Raw genomic sequence first — 23,002 nt, forward strand, 5'->3', positions numbered from 1 at the left:
AACATTGTGTGTTCGTCTTCTACTGAGAGAATTGTGATGAAGTATTTTTACTGCGAGGAACCATCCAATATAACCTCGTGAAAATAATCACAGCATCACATACAAATGAATCTAAACTATTAAAAAATACAAAGAGTAAAGTATTGATGCACCTTTAGTTTTCAGTTATGAAGTTTAAAAACTGCATCTGTGTATAAAATGAGTCCAGTACAGTAGAAAAGTTGTTTATTACATATTTGGAGTAAGGCAACAACACATGAATACATTAAATGTATTACAAACCCACAACTTATCCTAATTATTTATTTCAGCAAGTCAAGAATAATTAAATAAGTAGATGAAGGTTTATTTTGGTATTTTCATAGTTATTGATTCAGTTTGACTGATCATTCCTTTGATTAAATAAATAAAACATAAACAGTGTATAAAAAGACCAATATTGAAAATAAAAGGTATTTATTCATAAAGCACCTTTCGCAGCTAGCAATGAAAAAATGAATGTAAACAATAAGAAACTTACTGAAATGACTCAAATCAAAGAACAAGAGTAAAAACACATTTAGACACGTGACGAGGTCTCGTTGAGGATTTTGACTGATTTGATTTAAAGAGCTTTATGTTGAAAGTGCCAGCCGGATGTGTGTTGTGTTCACGGCGCCTCGACGATCCGGACACTCGGAGACTCCGCTCGGGAGAAAGTGGACGAAGGTTCGGAGAGAAGCGTAAAGTGCGAAAGTTACAACCTGCGTCAAATCCGTACGTGGGTTCCTCCGGATCTGGATCACGATCAAGATCCGGGAAAAGTTTGTGGAATAAAAACCAAAGAATCCGAGTTGGTCCCCGAGGCTCCGCTCACACTGAAGCCGGGTTCCGGTCACTGAGGGCGGCTGGAGAGAGACTGACAGGCCGGAGAGGAGGTGGGTCTCAACCAACTAACTAACTACCCTCCACAGGTTAGTTCAACTAACTAACCTGTGTCCACAGGTCAGAGAGGAGGTGAGTCTCCGGGTCCAAACTAAACTAACTACCCTCTGTCCACAGGTTAGTCTCCACGTTTAACCAGGTTTAGTTATAGATTACCTCAGTCGGAGAATTGACGGTTACTGACACACTAACCTACACACTAACTAACACACTAACTTACACACTAACTAACACACTAACCTACACACTAACTAACACACTAACCTACACACTAACTAACACACTAACCAACACACTAACTAACACACTAACTTACACACTAACTAACACACTAACCTACACACTAACTAACACACTAACTTACACACTAACTTACACACTAACTAACACACTAACCTACACACTAACTAACACACTAACTAACACACTAACTTACACACTAACTAACACACTAACCTACACACTAACTAACACACTAACTAACACACTAACACACTAACCTACACACTAACTAACACACTAACTAACACACTAACTTACACACTGACTAACACACTAACCTACACACTAACCTACACACTAACTAACACACTAACTTACACACTAACTAACACACTAACCTACACACTAACCTACACACTAACCTACACACTAACCTACACACTAACTAACACACTAACTTACACACTAACCTACACACTAACCTACACACTGACTAACACACTAACTTACACACTAACTAACACACTAACCTACACACTAACCTACACACTGACTAACACACTAACCTACACACTAACCTACACACTAACTAACACACTAACTTACACACTAACTAACACACTAACCTACACACTAACCTACACACTGACTAACACACTAACCTACACACTGACTAACACACTGACTAACACACTAACCTACACACTGACTAACACACTAACTAACACACTAACTTACACACTAACCTACACACTAACCAACACACTAACCTACACACTAACTAACACACTAACCTACACACTAACTAACACACTAACCTACACACTGACTAACACACTGACTAACACACTAACCTACACACTAACTAACACACTAACCTACACACTAACCTACACACTGACTAACACACTGACTAACACACTAACCTACACACTAACCTACACACTGACTAACACACTGACTAACACACTAACCTACACACTGACTAACACACTAACCTACACACTAACCTACACACTGACTAACACACTAACTAACACACTAACTAACACACTAACCTACACACTGACTAACACACTAACTAACACACTAACTAACACACTAACCTACACACTGACTAACACACTAACCTACACACTAACCTACACACTGACTAACACACAGACTAACACACTAACCTACACACTGACTAACACACTAACTAACACACTAACCTACACACTGACTAACACACTAACCTACACACTGACTAACACACTAACCTACACACTGACTAACACACTAACCTACACACTAACCTACACACTAACTAACACACTAACTAACACACTAACACACTAACACACTAACCTACACACTAACCTACACACTAACTAACACACTAACTAACACACTAACACACTAACCTACACACTAACTAACACACTAACTAACACACTAACTAACACACTAACCTACACACTAACCTACACACTAACTAACACACTAACTAACACACTAACACACTAACCTACACACTAACCTACACACTAACTAACACACTAACTAACACACTAACACACTAACCTACACACTAACTAACACACTAACCTACACACTAACTAACACACTAACCTACACACTAACTAACACACTAACTAACACACTAACACACTAACCTACCCACTAACTAGGATAACAGGGACATGATGGTGTAACTGGGACGGACAGCTCTGTCTCTGATTGGTCCTCTCTCTCTGCAGTCGACCTGTTTCTGTGATGTCACTGATCCGTCCTGGATGTGAGGCCACTGGGCCGGAAGAGTTTAACTAGCTGGAGTGATGGAGCTCAGAGATGGAGCTCAGAGATGGAGCTCAGAGATGGAGCTGGAGTGATGGAGCTGGAGTGATGGAGCTGAGTGATGGAGCTCAGAGATGGAGCTCAGTGATGGAGCTCAGTGATGGAGCTGGAGTGATGGAGCTGGAGTGATGGAGCTGGAGTGATGGAGCTCAGTGATGGAGCTCAGAGATGGAGCTGGAGTGATGGAGCTCAGTGATGGAGCTCAGTGATGGAGCTGGAGTGATGGAGCTCAGTGATGGAGCTGGAGTGATGGAGCTCAGTGATGGAGCTGGAGTGATGGAGCTCAGAGATGGAGCTGGAGTGATGGAGCTCAGTGATGGAGCTCAGTGATGGAGCTGGAGTGATGGAGCTCAGTGATGGAGCTCAGTGATGGAGCTCAGTGATGGAGCTGGAGTGATGGAGCTCAGTGATGGAGCTCAGTGATGGAGCTGGAGTGATGGAGCTCAGTGATGGAGCTGGAGTGATGGAGCTCAGTGATGGAGCTGGAGTGATGGAGCTGGAGTGATGGAGCTCAGAGATGGAGCTGGAGTGATGGAGCTCAGTGATGGAGCTGGAGTGATGGAGCTCAGTGATGGAGCTCAGAGATGGAGCTGGAGTGATGGAGCTCAGAGATGGAGCTGGAGTGATGGAGCTCAGTGATGGAGCTGGAGTGATGGAGCTCAGTGATGGAGCTGGAGTGATGGAGCTCAGTGATGGAGCTCAGAGATGGAGCTCAGTGATGGAGCTCAGAGATGGAGCTGGAGTGATGGAGCTCAGTGATGGAGCTCAGAGATGGAGCTGGAGTGATGGAGCTCAGTGATGGAGCTGGAGTGATGGAGCTCAGTGATGGAGCTGGAGTGATGGAGCTGGAGTGATGGAGCTCAGTGATGGAGCTGGAGTGATGGAGCTCAGTGATGGAGCTGGAGTGATGGAGCTCAGTGATGGAGCTGGAGTGATGGAGCTGGAGTGATGGAGCTCAGTGATGGAGCTGGAGTGATGGAGCTGGAGTGATGGAGCTCAGTGATGGAGCTGGAGTGATGGAGCTCAGTGATGGAGCTCAGAGATGGAGCTGGAGTGATGGAGCTCAGTGATGGAGCTGGAGTGATGGAGCTCAGAGATGGAGCTGGAGTGATGGAGCTCAGTGATGGAGCTGGAGTGATGGAGCTCAGAGATGGAGCTGGAGTGATGGAGCTCAGTGATGGAGCTGGAGTGATGGAGCTCAGTGATGGAGCTCAGAGATGGAGCTCAGTGATGGAGCTGGAGTGATGGAGCTCAGAGATGGAGCTGGAGTGATGGAGCTCAGTGATGGAGCTGGAGTGATGGAGCTCAGAGATGGAGCTGGAGTGATGGAGCTCAGTGATGGAGCTGGAGTGATGGAGCTCAGTGATGGAGCTCAGTGATGGAGCTCAGAGATGAAGCTCAGTGATGGAGCTGGAGTGATGGAGCTCAGAGATGGAGGCAGCTCAGTGATGGAGCTCAGAGATGGAGCTCAGAGATGGAGGCAGCTCAGTGATGGAGCTCAGTGATGGAGCTGGAGTGATGGGTGGAGTGATGGGCTCAGTGATGGGCTCGAGATGAGCTGGTATGGGCTGGGGATGGTCAGTGATGGGCTGGGGGGTCAGTGTGGCTGGAGTGATGGGCTGGGTGATGGAGCTCAGTGATGGAGCTCAGGATGGGCTGGAGTGATGGAGCTGGAGTGATGGAGCTCAGTGATGGAGCTGGAGTGATGGAGCTCAGTGATGGAGCTGGAGTGATGGGCTCAGTGATGGAGCTCAGTGATGGAGCTGGAGTGATGGGCTGTAGATGGAGCTGGAGTGATGGAGCTGAGTGATGGAGCTCAGTGATGGAGCTGGAGTGATGGAGCTCAGTGATGGAGCTGGAGTGATGGAGCTCAGTGATGGAGCTCAGTGATGGAGCTGGAGTGATGGAGCTGAGTGATGGAGCTGGAGTGATGGCTCAGTGATGGAGCTCAGAGATGGAGCTGGAGTGATGGAGCTCAGTGATGGAGCTGGAGTGATGGAGCTGGAGTGATGGAGCTCAGTGATGGAGCTGGGAGATGGCTGGGTGATGGGCTCAGTGATGGAGCTCAGAGATGGAGCTGGAGTGATGGAGCTCAGTGATGGAGCTGGAGTGATGGAGCTGGAGTGATGGAGCTCAGTGATGGAGCTGGAGTGATGGAGCTCAGTGATGGAGCTCAGAGATGGAGCTGGAGTGATGGAGCTCAGTGATGGAGCTGGAGTGATGGAGCTCAGAGATGGAGCTGGAGTGATGGAGCTCAGTGATGGAGCTGGAGTGATGGAGCTCAAGATGGGCTGGAGTATGGAGCTCAGTGATGGAGCTGGAGTGATGGAGCTCAGTGATGGAGCTCAGAGATGGAGCTCAGTGATGGAGCTGGAGTGATGGAGCTCAGAGATGGAGCTGGAGTGATGGAGCTCAGTGATGGAGCTGGAGTGATGGAGCTCAGAGATGGAGCTGGAGTGATGGAGCTCAGTGATGGAGCTGGAGTGATGGAGCTCAGTGATGGAGCTCAGTGATGGAGCTCAGAGATGAAGCTCAGTGATGGAGCTGGAGTGATGGAGCTCAGAGATGGAGGCAGCTCAGTGATGGAGCTCAGAGATGGCGCTCAGAGATGGAGGCAGCTCAGTGATGGAGGCAGCTCAGTGATGGAGGCAGCTCAGTGATGGAGCTCAGAGATGGAGCGCAGAGATGGAGGCAGCTCAGTGATGGAGGCAGCTCAGTGATGGAGGCAGCTCAGTGATGGAGGCAGCTCAGAGATGGAGGCAGCTCAGTGATGGAGGCAGTGATTTAGAACTACTAAAATAAAACCAGACCAGCAGAGTTTTTCAAATTCTCTGATTTAGAGGCTGGGAAACTCCAAACTAGTTTAACTAGTTTAATTAGTACTGTTACTATTACTACTACTACTACTCTAGCTGCATGGACGCTAGGTGTAACCTTGGCAACAGTGATGTGTTTAATAACAGAGACCTGTGGACAAAGCCTGTAAAGAATCGTCACATTTAAATTGAGATTTAATTAAGAAACTATGATGACCTGTGGTTTAACTGGTTTAACTGTGATGACCTGTGGTTTAACTGGTTTAACTGTGATGACCTGTGGTTTAACTGGTTTACCTGTGATGACCTGTGGTTTACCTGTGATGACCTGTGGTTTAACTGGTTTACCTGTGATGACCTGTGGTTTAACTGTGATGACCTGTGGTTTAACTGGTTTACCTGTGATGACCTGTGGTTTAACTGTGATGACCTGTGGTTTAACTGGTTTACCTGTGATGACCTGTGATGCCCTGTGTGAGGATGAGGAGTCGTTCAGTGTGATGTGATGAAGAGTTTCTCTGCTACTGTGGTTGTCATTCTGACAGATGAACTGTTTTTCTCGTTTCTTCTCCCTCTCAGTCCTGAGCACATCACCCCCCCGATGCCCTCTACTCCTCCAATCACATCAGCTCTGCACACCCCCGGATATAACATCTACCCCCGAAACTAAAAGTGAAAAGAAGAAAAGTCTGATCAGGAAATCACGACTTGTCTTTCTCTCCTGGCTCTGAGGAAATATCACAGAGGAGTTATCACTTGGTGTTTCCTGGCTGAGCGTCAGAGGCACGGAGCGTCTCACCTGAGGCACGTCCACGTCTCCGCCGCTCAGCATGGCGCTCAGCATGGCGCTCAGCATGGCGCTCTGACAAGGCGGCGGGATTTTTAAAACACAGCCGGTTCAAAGAGGAGGAGGCAGGAGCATGGGGAAGGAGCAGGACCTGCTGCAGGCGGTGAAGAGCGGAGACCTGACGTCCACCCAGAAGCTGCTGTCCAAACTGAAGAGCAACAGAAACAGTAAGTGATGCTAAGGGTATATATGATTATTACTGTATATAAAGATGATCAGTGACTGTATATAAAGATGATCAGTGACTGTATATAAAGAGGATCAGTGACTGTATATAAAGACCATCAGTGACTGTATATAAAGATGATCAGTGACTGTATATAAAGACCATCAGTGACTGTATATAAAGACCATCAGTGACTGTATATAAAGACGATCAGTGACTGTATATAAAGACCATCAGTGACTGTATATAAAGACCATCAGTGACTGTATATAAAGATGACATGACTGTATAAGATGATCGAGATCAGTGACTGTATATAAAGATGATCAGTGACTGTATATAAAGATGATCAGTGACTGTATATAAAGATGATCAGTGACTGTATATAAAGACCATCAGTGACTGTATATAAAGACCATCAGTGACTGTATATAAAGACCATCAGTGACTGTATATAAAGAGGATCAGTGACTGTATATAAAGAGGATCAGTGACTGTATATAAAGACCATCAGTGACTGTATATAAAGACGATCAGTGACTGTATATAAAGATATCAGTGACTGTATATAAAGACCATCAGTGACTGTATATAAAGACCATCAGTGACTGTATATAAAGAGGATCAGTGACTGTATATAAAGACGATCAGTGACTGTATATAAAGACGACCAGTGACTGTATATAAAGACGACCAGTGACTGTATATAAAGACGACCAGTGACTGTATATAAAGAGGATATGTATATGTGGGTGGTGGTCCCTCTGACAGATGACAGATGTCACATGACTCCACCTCAACACGTCTTTATGTTTACAGACTTTGACGATTTGTCTGTGACCCAAAAATCTGTCCCCTCACATCTGGTGTATCTGTCCCACGCTCGACTGCTGTCCCCCAGATCACAAGGATCTCCCAGATGGTGCCCAGGATTAACAGGAGTTATTGTGTGTGTGTGTGTGGGGGGGGGGGGTTCCCACAGCTCTGTTTATAATCACCACACTGTGACTCTACTATTACATTAATCTGATAACCTCAGTTTACCTTTAAAACGTAGTGGGTTTTTCACAGTGACAGATTTACAGATTTACAGATTGGTACAAAATGAACACATCCTTTTCTTTGTTGAGTTTCTAAAAGTAATTAGAAAGTCTTAAAGTTGATTATCAGAATTTAAGACTATGAAAGCGTTTTTTAAAAGCTTCATCCCTCCAGACGACCTCAAATCTCATCTTGTCAGTTAAATCTTTTCAGGACGTCTCAGAATGAAGTGGGAGAGAAACACCGACTCGTTTCTGTTCTCTTTTTCATTTCAGTCTGAAATCTCATCCTCTTCACTGCATTAACCTAGAAATATTGAAAAACCTGTTTCCTCAAATTCATTCCCTTAAAGCAGACACAGGTTTTTAAACATTGAACCACAGACAGAATCACATGAAAGCCTCAGAGTCCTGAAACGTCCCCATCTGTCTTTCTTCACATCCCTGTGCCACATCCCTGTTTGTGTGGCAGCTCATCACTGTCCCATTAGCGGAGCCTCGTAAACCTGTCGTCCCTCCATGAAAAAAACCGGTTGAGAAGCGAAGCTAAACGGGGAGTTGGGCTGTTGTTGGCGGGGTGGAGGGGCGCCGCTCTGGAGGTCTGCTGTCGCTCCACTCGCTCTGTCTCATGTCTTATTCATGAGTTTGGGTTCAAACTCAGCTCAGCCAATCATCTCGCAGAATCTTCCCTCTCTTTACTCTGCAGCTCCTTCACCTCTGAAGACTCATTTCTACAGAAAGGGATTCTGTAGAAATGAGGGATGCAGCGCAGAGTCGAGAGTTTCTCAACAAACTACGAACATTGCGGTGGTGGAGGAGGTTGTGATGGTGAAGTAACATCGTACAGACGTCGTTAGTTTCTCCTCAAAAAGTTCCAGATTTACAGCTCCTCCACACCGGCGTCGGCCCTCAGCACCAAAAGCTCTGGAACCTCCTCGTGTTTCCAAGTTGACGTCTTCGTCTTCTCCTCTTCTTCATCCTGAGATGTTTGTGTTCTTCCAGTTTCACGTCCGTCACGTGTTAGAAACCTCATCAACACGTCCACTCGCTCTCTGGGAAGCTTCCACACATTGTCCTGCTGTCTCCTCACATGGACTCACTCTGACATGTTACAGACATGTTACCAGGAGGCTGCAGGAGAAGATCCAGAACATGCGTCTGTTGACTTTGTGGAACACATGATGGTCTTTGGGTCTTTGGAGCGGCCGGTCACACCAACATTAATCTGTTCATAACAGCTGAGATGATGCTGTTGTTGTTATCGTTTTCTCTGATATACTTTAACTTTCTCTGGAGACGAAAAAGTCTCAGACTCATTTACTCAGACCCATATTTTGCAAAAATGCATCTAGTTCCATAAAATAATTTTAGTGTAAATCTCTCGTTCGCTGTGGAACGTCTCGTGTTTCCTGCTGACAGATGGGGAACAACAGAGTCACTTGACAGGCCTCATATGTAACTGGAGCAAATTCTGAGATTCACACCCCAGTGCTCTGAGGAAAACCCAGAAACAGGATGTTTCCGCTCTGCTCCGTGGAAAGGTCACGCAAATACAGAGGAGTGTTTGTTCAGTCACTTCTTACTCTGCTGAAGTTTTGCTCTGTTTCCGTCCTCTCATCACAAAACACCAAACTACAAACCGAGGAGATAATGAGGAGGGAAAACTCTGAGGCAGATTTGAGGGAAAGTGTTAAAGTCTTTCAGACAGTGCATGAAATTGTGCCTCAGTGTTTGAGCTGGTGGTGTTTGCCTGTCAACTCTACTGTTGGTGTGTTAAATGTTTAATTGGGCCACTAAACACACAGGCAGCCTTCAGGCTTTAAAGTAGGCCAGTCATACCTCTGACAAGGGAAACAAAGCTGTGGTGTGTGTTGGGACCGAGGGGCCACTCAGGACCTCTGGCTGTCACAGGTTTGAATCCTGACTCCGACGTAATGTAAGGAACAAAAAACAGAAATATTCATCTTCATCTCTCGGTCTGAAACTCTCGTAAGAGTTCCACTAAGATACAACACTATTTTATGAAACATTAAAAACCTCAGTCAAGGTCAGTGCCCTTATATCAACACTATATAACTTTATTAACTTTAAACCAGTTGAGTCTGATGTGTGAGTGTGAACATGAGAAAGTTTCCTCCTTCTCTCCCTGAGCGTCTGTTCTCTGTGACTCTGCTGAGTGGGTTCCATCTCCTGTGAGAAGAACTGACTGAGAGTCAGCTTCAACTGTCACAACCAGCTGCAGCTGAAGAGTGAAGCTGAACTGAGATCAGTTAAAAACACTCTGAAGTTATTCAAAACCAGAGTTTATCTCCAATATTCAGCAGGAAACTGTGAAACATGAAGAATCCTGAACAGAGTTTGGTGGATTTGTTACAGCTGCAGCTCTTCAGGGTCAGGAAGCAGAGGATCATGGGTAATATCCACGACACAGTCAGAGCTCAAAGATGGTTTCTGTCTTTTCAGGTAGTTCTCATCACACTGATGTTTGTTCCAGTGTTTTATAGAGACAGGCTGAGACGTCACGATTGACAGCTGACACTGACTCCTTATTGGTCGAGCAGGTGCATGGGCGGGACCTTGATACCAGCGTTCGTATCTGACATATTTTAGCTTCATTTCTGTGCAGAGGGGGGGAAGTGGAGACGTGTTGTCCGTCTCCGTCACCCTCCCAAATGTCTCCTTCTCTGAAAGTATTTGTCCAGTTCTGACTCTGACGCTGATTCTCTTCATAAGTCGCAGCCGAGTCTGAGTTGAACGAATGAACCCAGGTTTCCGTCCCCTCAGCCTCTGGGACGTCTGCTGAACTGCTGCTGAACTGAGACACTCCATAAACACCTTCTCTGTGTAATTGGATTTGTTTTTGCCTGTGAGGAAGCTCACAGCAGCCGAACGTGGAAGCAGACCCTCTCTTTTTATAGTCTTTGAAAAGAAGGAATAATGAATGTAGTCTGAGGCGATGTCCTGTGTGTTGTATAGTAGGATACAGTGAGTGCAGCAGACTAATGGCTGCTGCAGTCTGGCCTTTATTTGCTGAATTATGTAATGGATGTTGTGCACCAGGTTTTCTGTTGAAACCAGCTCTCTCTCTTTATCTGTGCAGTTCAGAGGTCACGTGACCGAGTGACCGAGAGGTTTTAACACGTGACGTTTACACTGAATAACACTGAAAACACTTCTGCTTCTATTGAAAACATTACCCAGAATCCTCTTTGGTGATGTATACAAATCAAATGTGTTCCTTTCTGCACAAATCGTCTCACTCAGTCTGTGGCTGAGTCGCTCGTCTTGATTTGTGTCTGAAGAACGTTTCTCAGAGGATTTTAGAAAACACTAATTTGGGTCAGAACTGTGGTACGATGCTAAAAATGTGTTTTTTTCTTCTGTGAAACTTTGCCTTGTTCATATGTGTCTGTGTCACATGACGTGTTTTCAGGCTTGTTAGTATGGACGGGGATAAAAAGTCGTCGTATGGATGCAGCCTGAGAAGACGTCTGAGTCGCAGCTGTGGACTCACATCTGAAAGTTTCACTTATTCATCTAGTGTGTGTGTGTGTGCCAGCCATTGTCAGAGCTGAGGAGTGAGTGTGAACGCAGAGGGAAGAATGGAGGTGGTGATGTCATGGTGTTGGTATGTGGACCCCATAGCAAAAGCTTCTATCCCCTTTCTGAGGCTGGAATTTGACTCCACTGAAATACAGCGGACGTTGAGTGTTTCCTGGGTTTTCGGCCGGCGACAGAGAGAGAGAGAGAGAGAGAGAGAGAGAGAGAGGCGTGGCCTCCTGGGTATTTGAACAAATGGCAGCAGACTCTGTTCCCACCGAGGATTTAAGACGACTTCACACAGCCTCGTCAGTGCTTAGGCTGTTTGTGGTGGTGTGGATCTAAAATCTAATTTATAATCTATTCAAATAGAATTAGTTGAAACCTGAAGACACACTGGACAAGGTGAAGGAAGAAGTTCTAATGCAGTCAGTTAGTCGATATACTCGTCACCATCAGGGCCCAGACATGGACCCTGTTGTCTCAAAGGATACTGACCAGAGCATGAAAATACTTGTTCTGTTCAGACGAGTCAGCAGATTCACGACGTCTTTCACACCTTGTTCAGACCTTCTAACTTCTCCGTTTAGTCTGAACCAAAAAGATGAACCCTCCACCACCTCCACCTCTGACTCTGGTGAAAGGTTCCTCGGACCCCGGTCCAGACCAAGATTTAGTCTGACCAGAAGAAGTGGTCTGGATCAGACTGAACCAGGAGGACATTCATTTGGTGCATTTGAACTAGTGTGTAGTACTGTGGAGTACTGGAGTACTGTGTAGTACTGTGTAGTACTGTGTAGTACTGTGTAGTACTGTGGAGTACTGTGGAGTACTGGAGTACTGTGGAGTACTGTGGAGTACTGGAGTACTGTGGAGTACTGTGGAGTACTGTGTAGTACTGTGGAGTACTGTGTAGTACTGTGTAGTACTGTGGAGTACTGTGTAGTACTGTGGAGTACTGTGTAGTACTGTGGAGTACTGGAGTACTGTGGAGTACTGTGGAGTACTGTGGAGTACTGTGCCTGACGGTTCTGATGCTGCTAGTAATACCATCACGATGTTACCATGGCAACCAGATGAGGCTTCATTCATCTTCTCCATTCAAACTGAAAGACTAGTACCCCCCCCCACCCCCCACCTGACAACACGCCCACGTCAGACGCCGTCTACAAACCAATCAGAGTCAAGTATAGGTAGACTCCGCCCACGTAGGTGATGACGACAGGACGTGTGTCTGTCAGACCGAATTCTTTGGTCCCTAAATCACAAAGTGAAACCAGAAGTAACAGATCAAAGGAAACATGTCAGACTCAGTGTTTGATCTGTCTGCTGCTGTTATGATGTCACCTTATCTCTGTTACTGTAATTGGAGGCTTGATCTGCCGCACCCACTCTGAGACCATAACAGGCCCCGGTCACATGTCCAAGGCTGAGGGAGGAGGGAGGAGGGAGGTGGGGGGGTCTGGGTGCCGTGAGGAAAAGTCCATTATGATCAGAGGAGGAAGGGGTGTGGAGCTGAGCTCACATCCCTCTGAACAATAAGTGTGGAGAGCTGAGCCGTTTCTTGTTCGAGGTTCAGATAGAAACAGGAACACACCCTCTGCCCTGAGACTCTGCACCTCCCACAGCATGAAAAGGTTCTGTGTTGTTTGGAAACAATTAAATCAAGATTAAAAAGGAGGTGAAATTCTGTCTCTGAGGAACTTGAAACCTTCGTAGTAGAAGTCATCAGGACCAGCGTTGGCATGTTACAGGAAATGTGTGTGATGCTTTAACTTTGTTTAACACAAAGGCCAAGTTGAGAATTCAGTGACTGATTTCGTTTAACACACAGAACATCTGTCAGCACATCTGTGTGATAATCTGATAATCTGACTAACTACACCAATCACAGAGAACATCAACAGTGGATCAGAAACAGACACAGAGAGCGGGAAACACAAAAGGCCTCAACACAGAAACATCTGTCCAGTCACCAAGTTTCTGCTGTGAAACTCCGCTGCCAACTGGACCAGGATCAGGACGTTTATTTTCAGGGTTATACTCAGTTCATGTAAAGCAGAGAAAAACTCTGAGGAAACTGGAAGCAAAGGAACAGTTCAAATTAGCAAACATCTTATTCTTCTGTAAATCTGCGACTCATTTAATGGACAAACTGTTATAGATCAAATTTGTGATATAAAGGAACATAGCTTGTTTTTCTTTGGTGATGATCCAGAGCAGCGAGGCCAGACTCACTGAACAGAAACTACCTGGCAACACCGAGAGGAATCTGCATCTGTGGCCGTCGGCAGCGTCGTTTCTTTCCTGCTCCGATCGGTTAGAAGTGTGTTTTGGTTGCTGTTTGCCAGGAGGCCAGAGTCAATAGAGACTAATGAGGACTCAGAGAAGGTTTCCCCGTCTGTTGGTGCAGCTGGAAGCTGCCGACAGCCGCTTCATTCTCTGTCCTCTGAAGAGGACGGCTTGGAGACAACGTCCTCATGAATATGGGCTGGGCAACAGGAAGCTGGTGGACAGAGCTGCGGCGGCCACATTCTGACAGCAGCTCTTCAAGGAGACGTGAAGCTCAGCACGTTTACACTGGATAATCAATCAAAACCTTCCAATGGACAGACATGTCGCAGCAGATCTTTTTATAACCAACAGATTAAAAAACGTAATCCTATAACACTCAGCCTGCAGAGTTTTAAACACAAGACTGACGACTGAGCATCAATACTGAGACTACATCGTAAAATATAATCAAAGATGGACGACTGCTCCCAAAAGTGAACCCAAATAATCTCTATCGCCCCCTGGTGGCTGGTTGCAGCATAGGTCATAAACCCCTCCTCCTCTGTAGCTGCTTGCACTGGAGCCCGCAGAGGGAGACTTCCTCCGCCGGACCTCCTCGTATAAAGTCTGTAGAAACTAACTTTAATTGACTAAAAAGAATTGGATACAGAGTTTATCCAGAGTTCGTCTTTCACACGTGCACAACACATCGGGAGGTTTTCTGTAGAGACGCCTTCACAACAGCAACAAATCTGGGAGATATTTGTTTGTATCACGTGTTAGAAGCTCCCCCCCCCACTCAGTGAATCAGTGGAGGATCCTCTGCTGTGTTCACACTGCTCCTGGATCTACACTTTATACAGGAGCTCAGGAGGAGAAAGAGAAACTGAGTCTGATCCTCCAGAGAAGATCCAGAGAACTGAGGAGCTCAGTCTGAAGCAGCCTGTGTGTGTCCGATGGAGGCGTTAAGCTGTAACCTGGCCGTGACTTGGAGTCGGAGGGCGTGGTGGGGGTGGTGGGGGTGGTGGTGGAGGGTAATGTTGTGTTGACGGAGGCTCACGAGGCGTGGAGCAACTCTCAGGAACAAAGCCAGGACTCAGAGCCGGGCCCCTTCTACACTTCCTTTCCCAACGTTATTGTTCCACAGAGCGAGAGGCAGAACACACCCTTCCCCCCCGAGGGAAACAACACACTCACTGAGTGACAGGCTGATCTCGACTGATGCGGTGGAACTTACCAACCTCCTCTCATTTTCTGAGCTTCCTTTCTCCCTCGTTTATTCTCCGATGGATATTCACGCTCCAGTTTTCAGCTTCACAAACACTCAGCTTCAGTGTTCGTCCTCACTGGAGCCAGGGGCTGACAGTCACGGATACAAAATGAGAAACAAATAAGAAATAAAAACTAAAAGCTACAGTGCAGTGTTAGAGATGAGTCATAATTGGATTTTAAAGTTGTCTGCATTGATTTAAAGAACTAAAGAGTCGCTGGTCTCCTGTTCCTCATGTGAAGAATGAAAAAGTAAACCAGAGTGCTGCTCAGTGTGGGAACTGTTGGGTTTCTCTATACAATCTAAGGTCTAGCTGTCAATCACACTGTGGTACCCCCAACACATCCGCTGTTTTATGGTCTGTTTGACTCTAAATGATCATAATTCACTAAATGAACATCAGCTGTTTGAAGAACACTTGAATCTAGAGCTTGATAGATTCTGGACCCAGCTTCTATATCTGTGATTAGAATGAATCAGTGCTTCATAAACCATCAAGTTTATTTTTAAATCATTCTTTCAACAGGAAGTCAGATCTGACAGCTGGACTGATCCACTTCCTGCATCTTAACGAGGACTTGGTCATTAATGTTCAGATCTTATTTTAAGAGTCACCTGCAAACGCACAATTATATTCACATGGACACAAATCCTGTTGATCAATGCTACAAAACCTCTGAATCCATCCTCCTCCACACCGGCGCCTGAGCGTGGTGAAGGAGAGAGTCCTTCTAAAACCACGTTCATCAGCTGACGGGAACAAGGCGATAATGCTGACATCACACACGCAGCAGAGCTGATAAGACCGGCTTCCTTCTTCCGTCACCCTAAGTCAACCTGAACCTCCATCTTCTCCTCAGCCCAGAGCTCCACAGGCTCCACAGGAATGTAAACAACGTGTCTGTTGGGCATCGCCATCTACAGCTGACGTCTTTTAATGGCACCTAAAGTTTAAGAGGTGAAGAGGAGTCTCGGCCCTGCTCTGTCCCACTGGTCTGGAGGAGGATGTGCACTGCAGCATGAAAACACAGAAGCTCCAACACACTGACGACAGGAGCCAACAACAACAACAGTTTGAGTCACACACGTCTGAACCAACACGACAAAACAACACAACAAATCTGTTCAATCTGTGTCCTGGTAACAAGGTTTGGTTTCAGTGGGGAAAAGAAAAGATTCACTTTCTTAAAAACACAAGATTTCTGTCAGATTATTATTTATTTCTGTGTTGATTATATTGTTTTTGATTTATCATTTAGTCTTTGACTTATCAAACAGTATCTGGAGCAGCTTTTGTCTCTGTGACGTTCATCTGTGTCCAGACGCTGAGTCTGAGCTCGAGGACAAACCTCCGCCATGTCCTCGACCCTCCAGAGGACAGATAAGATACAAGAAGAGCTCATCCTCACATCCCCGTCCTCATTCAGTCAGCAGATAAGAGACAGACGTGTCCCGCTGCTGCGTTGGACAAACACTTCCAGAGTTTCCTGTGTTCCTGTGCCAGAGAGGAGAGCTGCTGATTGGTGCCCACGTTTCCCTCCGAGACCTCGAATCTTCAAACAGACCTGCTGCATCAAACAGAATCACTGAAGGACACAGAAGCTGAACCTTCTAGTTTTTATATTTAGTTATTTTAATGACAATCATTTTATTTCTTTATTATTCTGCCAAGAATTAACTTAATTTCCATTCATGGTTGTGACACAGTGAGGCTGCGTCCACATCTCAGCTGTTTTCAGACGTGCTGCGGAGGATCTCAGGAGAACGGAGACGTTCTCCTGAGTTTTCATGTCACATGAAGCAGCAGCAGCTTCTCTGCAGGAGTCAGGTGATAGGCGGAGCAGCAGGCGGAGGCAGGAAGTGACTTCATTCTGCTGTGGAGATCACGAGATTGTATTTACATCACATCAACGCTGGCGTCAGCTCTTATCACCACAAGCTCTTGACCTCGTCTGTGTCTCCTTCGTGAATCGCTGAATGTTTTCTTTTAGTTTTTTCACGTTTGTGTCTGTCACGTGTTAGAAGCGCCATCAACCCCCTCGCTCACAGTGAATCCAGCGGAGGATCCTCTGCTGTGTTCTCACATCGACTCCCCTGGACTCTCTGCCGATCGTATACTGGGGGTAGGTGGAGGTGAAGAAAGGTCCACAGAAACTCCGGAGGCGCTCAGCTCAGTAAATGTCTGAAAGCATCTTAACAGACCTGAAAACACATGTCACATGACCAATCCTGTACACATACGTGCTACTAGTAGAACACTTAGCTACACTTAGCTTCTCCTCTGATGATGCTACGTATAAGAGGGTAGAGTCTGGTTTTAATGTGAACAAGGTTAAACACTAGTGATGCAGGGGGATGTTGGTGTCCACACACTTTTGGCCTTTTGACGTATATGAGTGGATTTCACAGTAAACGAGTCAGAAACCACGTGTGGATTCAGTCCGGTTTTATTAACCATGATTTTCTCTTTTTGTCAACAGCTGCGTTCGGTCTGTTTATATTTAGACGCCGAGCTGTGATGTGCAGTGTAGCTGTTGAGTGGTCGGAGCTCAGCTGTGTTTCGGGGAACGGTTTGTGACTGGAGTCGGTTGCGGTGTGTTTGGAGCTCGGCCAGCGCTCTTCAACTGCTGCTCGGCCTCTTCGCTCCACCACACGAGAAGAGAGAACGCCGCGCTGTTTGTTTATCGTCCTGACTGCAGCCGTTTGAGTCCTGAGAAACAAAGAGATGTGTGAGGCAAAGCCTGCGGACGTGTAATCATAGTTTTGATACTGGCAGCGGTCGTCTAATTTTAGTCGTTCTTTTTAACGACAGATTTTCTTTCAGCCTGAGACTCTGAGGCCTGATCCCAGCGAGACTTCTCCTCCTGCAAGAAAAAACCTCCTCCTGCTGCATTCTTGTGGCAGAAAGATCCGCGGGACTTTCAGCTGAAGTTATAATAGAGGCAGAGTCGCTGCAAAGAGCTGAGACCGAGTGCAGCTCTGCCCCTGGCCTCTCCGCCGCGCTCCATAAACAGCAGTAAAAATAACTTTGAACAAATGTGCAGCAGATGATGATGATAAAGATGAAGATGGCCTTATGAAGTCAGCTTCAACATTTAGCATCAACTGCTAATTCCTCCTGTCAGTCAACCAAAGAGGGTTTGATATTAATCGGGTTTTTACACAAACTCAGTTTTATGTTTAACTAAAACCATCAAAATACAATGAGTGAAGTCTCCGCTGCTGTTTGACTGTGACCTCGAAGGTCCTCCAGTGATCCTTGAACTTAACTCAAAGAAACAGCAAACCTCTTTTAGTCCGTGGACCTGGTCTCTGGACGTGGACCTGGTCTCTGGGTGTAGATCTATTCTGTGAAACTGGTCTGTGGATGTGAGACTGGTCTGTGAGACTGATCTCTGGGTGTGGACATGGTCTCTGGACGTGGACCTGGTCTCTGGGTGTGGACCTGGCCTCTGGATGTGGACCTGGTCTGTGAGACTGGTCTCTGGGTGTGGACATGGTCTCTGGACGTGGACATGGTCTCTGGACGTGGACCTGGTCTCTGGGTGTGGACCTGGTCTCTGGACGTGGACCTGGTTTCTGGACGTGGACCTGGTGTCTGGGTGTGGACATGGTCTCTGGACGTGGACATGGTCTCTGGACGTGGACCTGGTCTCTGGATGTAGATCTATTCTGTGAAACTGGTCTGTGGATGTGAGACTTGTCTGTGGATGTGGACCTGGTCTGTGAGACTGGTCTGTGGACGTGGACCTGGTCTCTGGGTGTGGACCTGGTCTCTGGACATGGACCTGGTCTCTGGATGTGGACCTGGTCTGTGAGACTGGTCTCTGGGTGTGGACCTGGTCTCTGGGTGTGGACCTGGTCTGTTGATGTTTCACACACGAAACCTGGACTTGTTTTCCTGACTCTTATTAACGTTATGAGAAGACAGATTTGAAGACAGTTTTTGTGGCCCCCCTGTTTGTTCACTCTTCCATGTCTCGCTTCATGTGCTGATTTATTCCTATGAATTATAAAATCCAGGTCATTATCAAAGCAGCGCTGCCGTCCCCACAGGGGAAGCCTGCTGCATTTCCCCGGGACCTTAGACACTTCAAACGCTCTGTAGTTTGTGGTGTTGATGTGATGGTGGAGGTTTGTTCTGGAGGTGTGGGGGTTGTCAAAGACGACATACAGCCAGTACAGACGTGGGTTTCTGTGCTGGTCTCCAGTCCACGGGCAGATCCACTGTCTTAGGTCATTTTCCCACCCGACCCTGCAAAGCCCCCTGCTGACTGACCTTTGACCTCCCATTTATTTAACGTCTAGTTAGATTTTTGTTTGTTTGGTCCATGTCCCATCTGCTAACATGGAGGAGGCAGGGTTAACTACATATAGTGCTGCCAGCCAACAGGGGCAGAACTGTGATTGTGCAATGATTCAGAAGCTTCAGTGCGGCCTTCGTGAGCGAACGCAGATTCCTGAGCGTGGCGTTTTAATGACATGCTGATTAGACACAGGCCGGGACGCCACTGTACCGAACAGAACACGGACTGTCAGAGACGCTGCAGTGCACAGTGCCACAACATTCCAGAGAGTGAGAGTCAAACTGAGGCTGCAGGAGGAGGAGCTGCTGGACGTCTCTGTTGATGAGGTCAGAAACTTTTTACTGGGAAGAAGAAGAAGAAGAAGAAGAAGAAGAAGAAGCAGAAGCAGGGAGTCTTTGTCTGGCAGCAGATCAAAGAGCTGCTGAGTTGGACTCCTCAGGATCTCGGTGGCGAAGGATCCTCTGACCCGGCCCAGGAAGTCAACCCCGGGTCAGAGGCTAATGAGGCTTCCTCAGGACGTCCCACGGAGAAAGACAGAGGAGAATTTATGATCATGTGTCTCCATCCGTTGAATAAACTCTTAGCAGGACACATCCACATATCACCTTCCTGACGCTGAGGCTACATCCTCTCTGATCAGGCTGAATCAGCAGTTACTGCTTTTTGCAGATGATGTGATCTGTGTGAACAGAAACTGAGACTTTAGTAAACGATGACACGTTCTCTTCCTGATTGGTTCTCATCAGTCACATGACTCGACGACCAGCGGTGAACACAAAGCGTCGCTAACACTTCCTGTCAGTAACACTTCCTGTTTCTAACACTTCCTGTCGGTAACAGTTCCACCTCGTCGTCCCTGCTCTGACTCTTCACCTTCACTGCTCCTCCTTCAGAGGAGTTTCTGTTACTAAGCAACCGACTGCAGAGACAATCTACTTCCTGTTTACATCATCCTACAAAAGTTTGTGGAAACATGTTCCGTAGTTTTGCGTAATCCTGCTGACAAACGATCAAACAGACTTGGGTTGAATATCATATACTCATCATTCGTTCTGTGTTGCTTTGTGTTTCAGAGCTGCTGGGCTCCACCAAGAGACTGAATGTGAACTACCAGGACTCCGACGGGTGAGTGAGGAAGTCAGCACAGTGCTGCTGTGTGTCCAGTCCACTGCTCCCACTGCTCCCACTGCTCCCACTGCTTCGATCAAACTGTTTCCTCTCTGCAATAAATGACTTGTTAGGTTCTGTTCAGATGAGTCAGCAGATTCAGGACTCGTTCACACCTTGTTTGTTTCAGACCTTCAGACTTTTCAGTCTGAACCTAAATATCAGGTGTGAAAGGTTCCTCAGTCCCAACCAGACCTACTACCCCCCCCCCATCTGACAACACGTCCGACCCCGTCTTCAAACCAATCAGAGTCAAGTACAGGTAGACTCCGCCCACGTAGGTGATGGCGACAGGACGTACGTATGTCAGACTAAACTCTTTGAATCAAATGAAACTATGGGACAAACATGAAGCCTGTTCAGACGCTCAGATCAGAAGACGCCCCCTGGTGTTTGTCCCCCTCTGTGTTTGAACCCAGAGCCTCAGCCTCAGTGTGTCCCCCGTTACCTCGTCAGTCTGTAAAAAGCTGACTGGTTAAATTCCCCCCTCGGAGCTTGTTAGCCTGGAAGAACCAGAAGATGAAGGAAGTGAAGTCTCTCCTCATTAATATTTCTCTTTGTTAAAAGTTTTTATTCTAACTTCTCACTGATCCTCCCTCTGAGTCGTCTCCCTCCTGACTCGGAGGTGTCCCGCTACAACACGTCTCCAGCTGTTTGTTTAGTCTCTACGTTTCCTTAATTCTCCGTTGGTCACATCACTGAAATATACACAAGGCCCAATGAAAAATGTCAGAGAACAAGCAAAAACTAAATATCATTTAAGTTTGACAATCTTGTCGTGACAAAACCTCAAAGAGACGACGAGCGGAAGGACATTTGACCACCACGTCCATCCTGAGATGCCGTCAGGCGTTGGACTCCTTTGTTGGCCTGGAGGACTTGAGACAGCAGAGACGATTAGACCCACTGATCTGAGAAAGACGTCACCAAACATTAAATAATCAGTGATATAAAGATGATCAGTGACTGTATATAAACAGTTTGGGATCATACAAATCACAGAAAGCAGGAAACAACGCTGGAGGAGGAATCGTTCATGAAATACATAATCATCTTTCATCTATTACCAAAAGATGTTGAAGATTAAGTCTTTGTTAACTAATTAATCAATTGACTCATGGATTCATGTCTGTGGGGGGGTGATGCTGTCGAGACAAGAACAATGTGGGCACAAGTTAAACATGTCTGAAGTGGTTTACCCTCTCTGTGTGTGTGTGTGTGTGTGTGTGTGTGTGTGTGTGTGTGTGTGTGTGTGTGTGTGTGTGTGTGTGTGTGTGTGTGTGTGTGTGTGTCTGTGTCTGTGTGTGTGTGTGTGTGTGTGTGTGTGTGTGTGCTGGGGCTAATAACCTCCGTTGGGATGTGGATCTCAGCAGGAAAATGTTTTCCATTATTCATCAGCGCTGTTGGGCGATGCTGCTCAGATGAAGCTCCGCCTCCACTGCATTTAAACACAACCTCGCTAACACACAACTTCCCACGATCCTCCAGTGTCTGCCCCGCTTGTTGGTTCTGTTGATGTCAGGTCTTCATACAGTTGGAAAGAAAAGATATTTTTACTTTAAAATCATGTTTATTTTCTTAATTCAACCTCCGTACACGTAGAAGACGAAGACGTCAACTTGGAAACACGAGGAAGTTCCAGATCTTTTGGTGCTGAGGGCCGACGCCGGTGTGGATGAGCTGTAAACAACAACACTGATCTTTCCACAGCAGAGTTTATACGTCATGTCCGGCCTCCTGCTGCTCTACAGGCTCCGCCCCTGCTGCTCTACAGGCTCCGCCCCTCGCCTGGATGTTCCCACATGTTCCTGTTTGAACGAGTCGGACCCGACAACCTGCTGCTGCTGCTTCACAAACACTAACTACACAACATGTCAGGAACAACCTGCTGCTGCTGCTTCACAAACATTAACTCATTCCACGTTTTTTCACGTTAGAAAACATCTGATGCGTCGTTCAGATCTTCATCAGTTGCAGATTAAGACGTTTGTGATTAGAAGAGTGAGTTTGATCTTCTGGGTGATTTCCACTTGATTTAATCATGTGATCATTACATTCTCTGGAGGATCTGGAGTCTTTTGTCGAGCAGCTTGTTGGAGACACAGTTACACTCTGAACAAGTGAATAAATAAAACTGTAACACTGAGGATGGATTCAGAGAAAAAGAACGGAGCCGGAGGGGATGTTTAATGAGAGAGAAGCATCCAGCTCGGCTCCGTCTCAACAACAGCTGACATACTTTCCTCCGGCTCAGATAGTTTTACATTTCGCCAAGTTTGCATCACCGATCCTCCGCTGCAGATTAATTACAGCCTGGCTGATGATCTCCCTCCTTTCAGGTGCAGCTACAGACATGCAGCCTGTTATTTATTACTCACGTCGAGATCACAGTGAAAGTTCGGTTCATGCAAAGACGCATCAGAGCGGTGACGGCAGGTCGGTCTGTGTTTGGACGTGCAGACGGACGGACAGACAGACGAGGGCGTGGAGGGAAAATCAGCACAGACCTGTCACACAAATCAGTGTTATTAAGGGCGTGTTGGTGTTTGTGCAGACCGCTCATTCATCACTGAGAATATTTGTCTTTATC

The 23,002-nt window shown here is 46.5% G+C and overlaps 1 protein-coding gene across 3 annotated transcripts in view; it reads left to right on the forward strand.

Moving 5' to 3' along the window:
- Nucleotides 1–666: 666 nt before the first annotated feature.
- The window catches only part of LOC118123269 (caskin-2-like), a 40,228-nt gene continuing 17,892 nt past the window's right edge, over nucleotides 667–23,002 (forward strand). For all 3 annotated transcript variants that reach the window (XM_047343895.1, XM_047343894.1, XM_047343896.1), the window contains exons 1-3: nucleotides 667–917; nucleotides 6,381–6,815; nucleotides 20,319–20,370. In XM_047343895.1, coding sequence (XP_047199851.1) covers nucleotides 6,722–6,815; nucleotides 20,319–20,370 — 146 coding nt within the window. In that variant the 5' untranslated portion in view covers nucleotides 667–917; nucleotides 6,381–6,721. The remainder of the gene's footprint in view (nucleotides 918–6,380; nucleotides 6,816–20,318; nucleotides 20,371–23,002) is intronic.

The sequence above is a fragment of the Hippoglossus stenolepis genome, chromosome 16, assembly GCF_022539355.2.
Source record: "Hippoglossus stenolepis isolate QCI-W04-F060 chromosome 16, HSTE1.2, whole genome shotgun sequence".
NCBI classification, from domain to species: Eukaryota; Metazoa; Chordata; class Actinopteri; order Pleuronectiformes; family Pleuronectidae; genus Hippoglossus; species Hippoglossus stenolepis.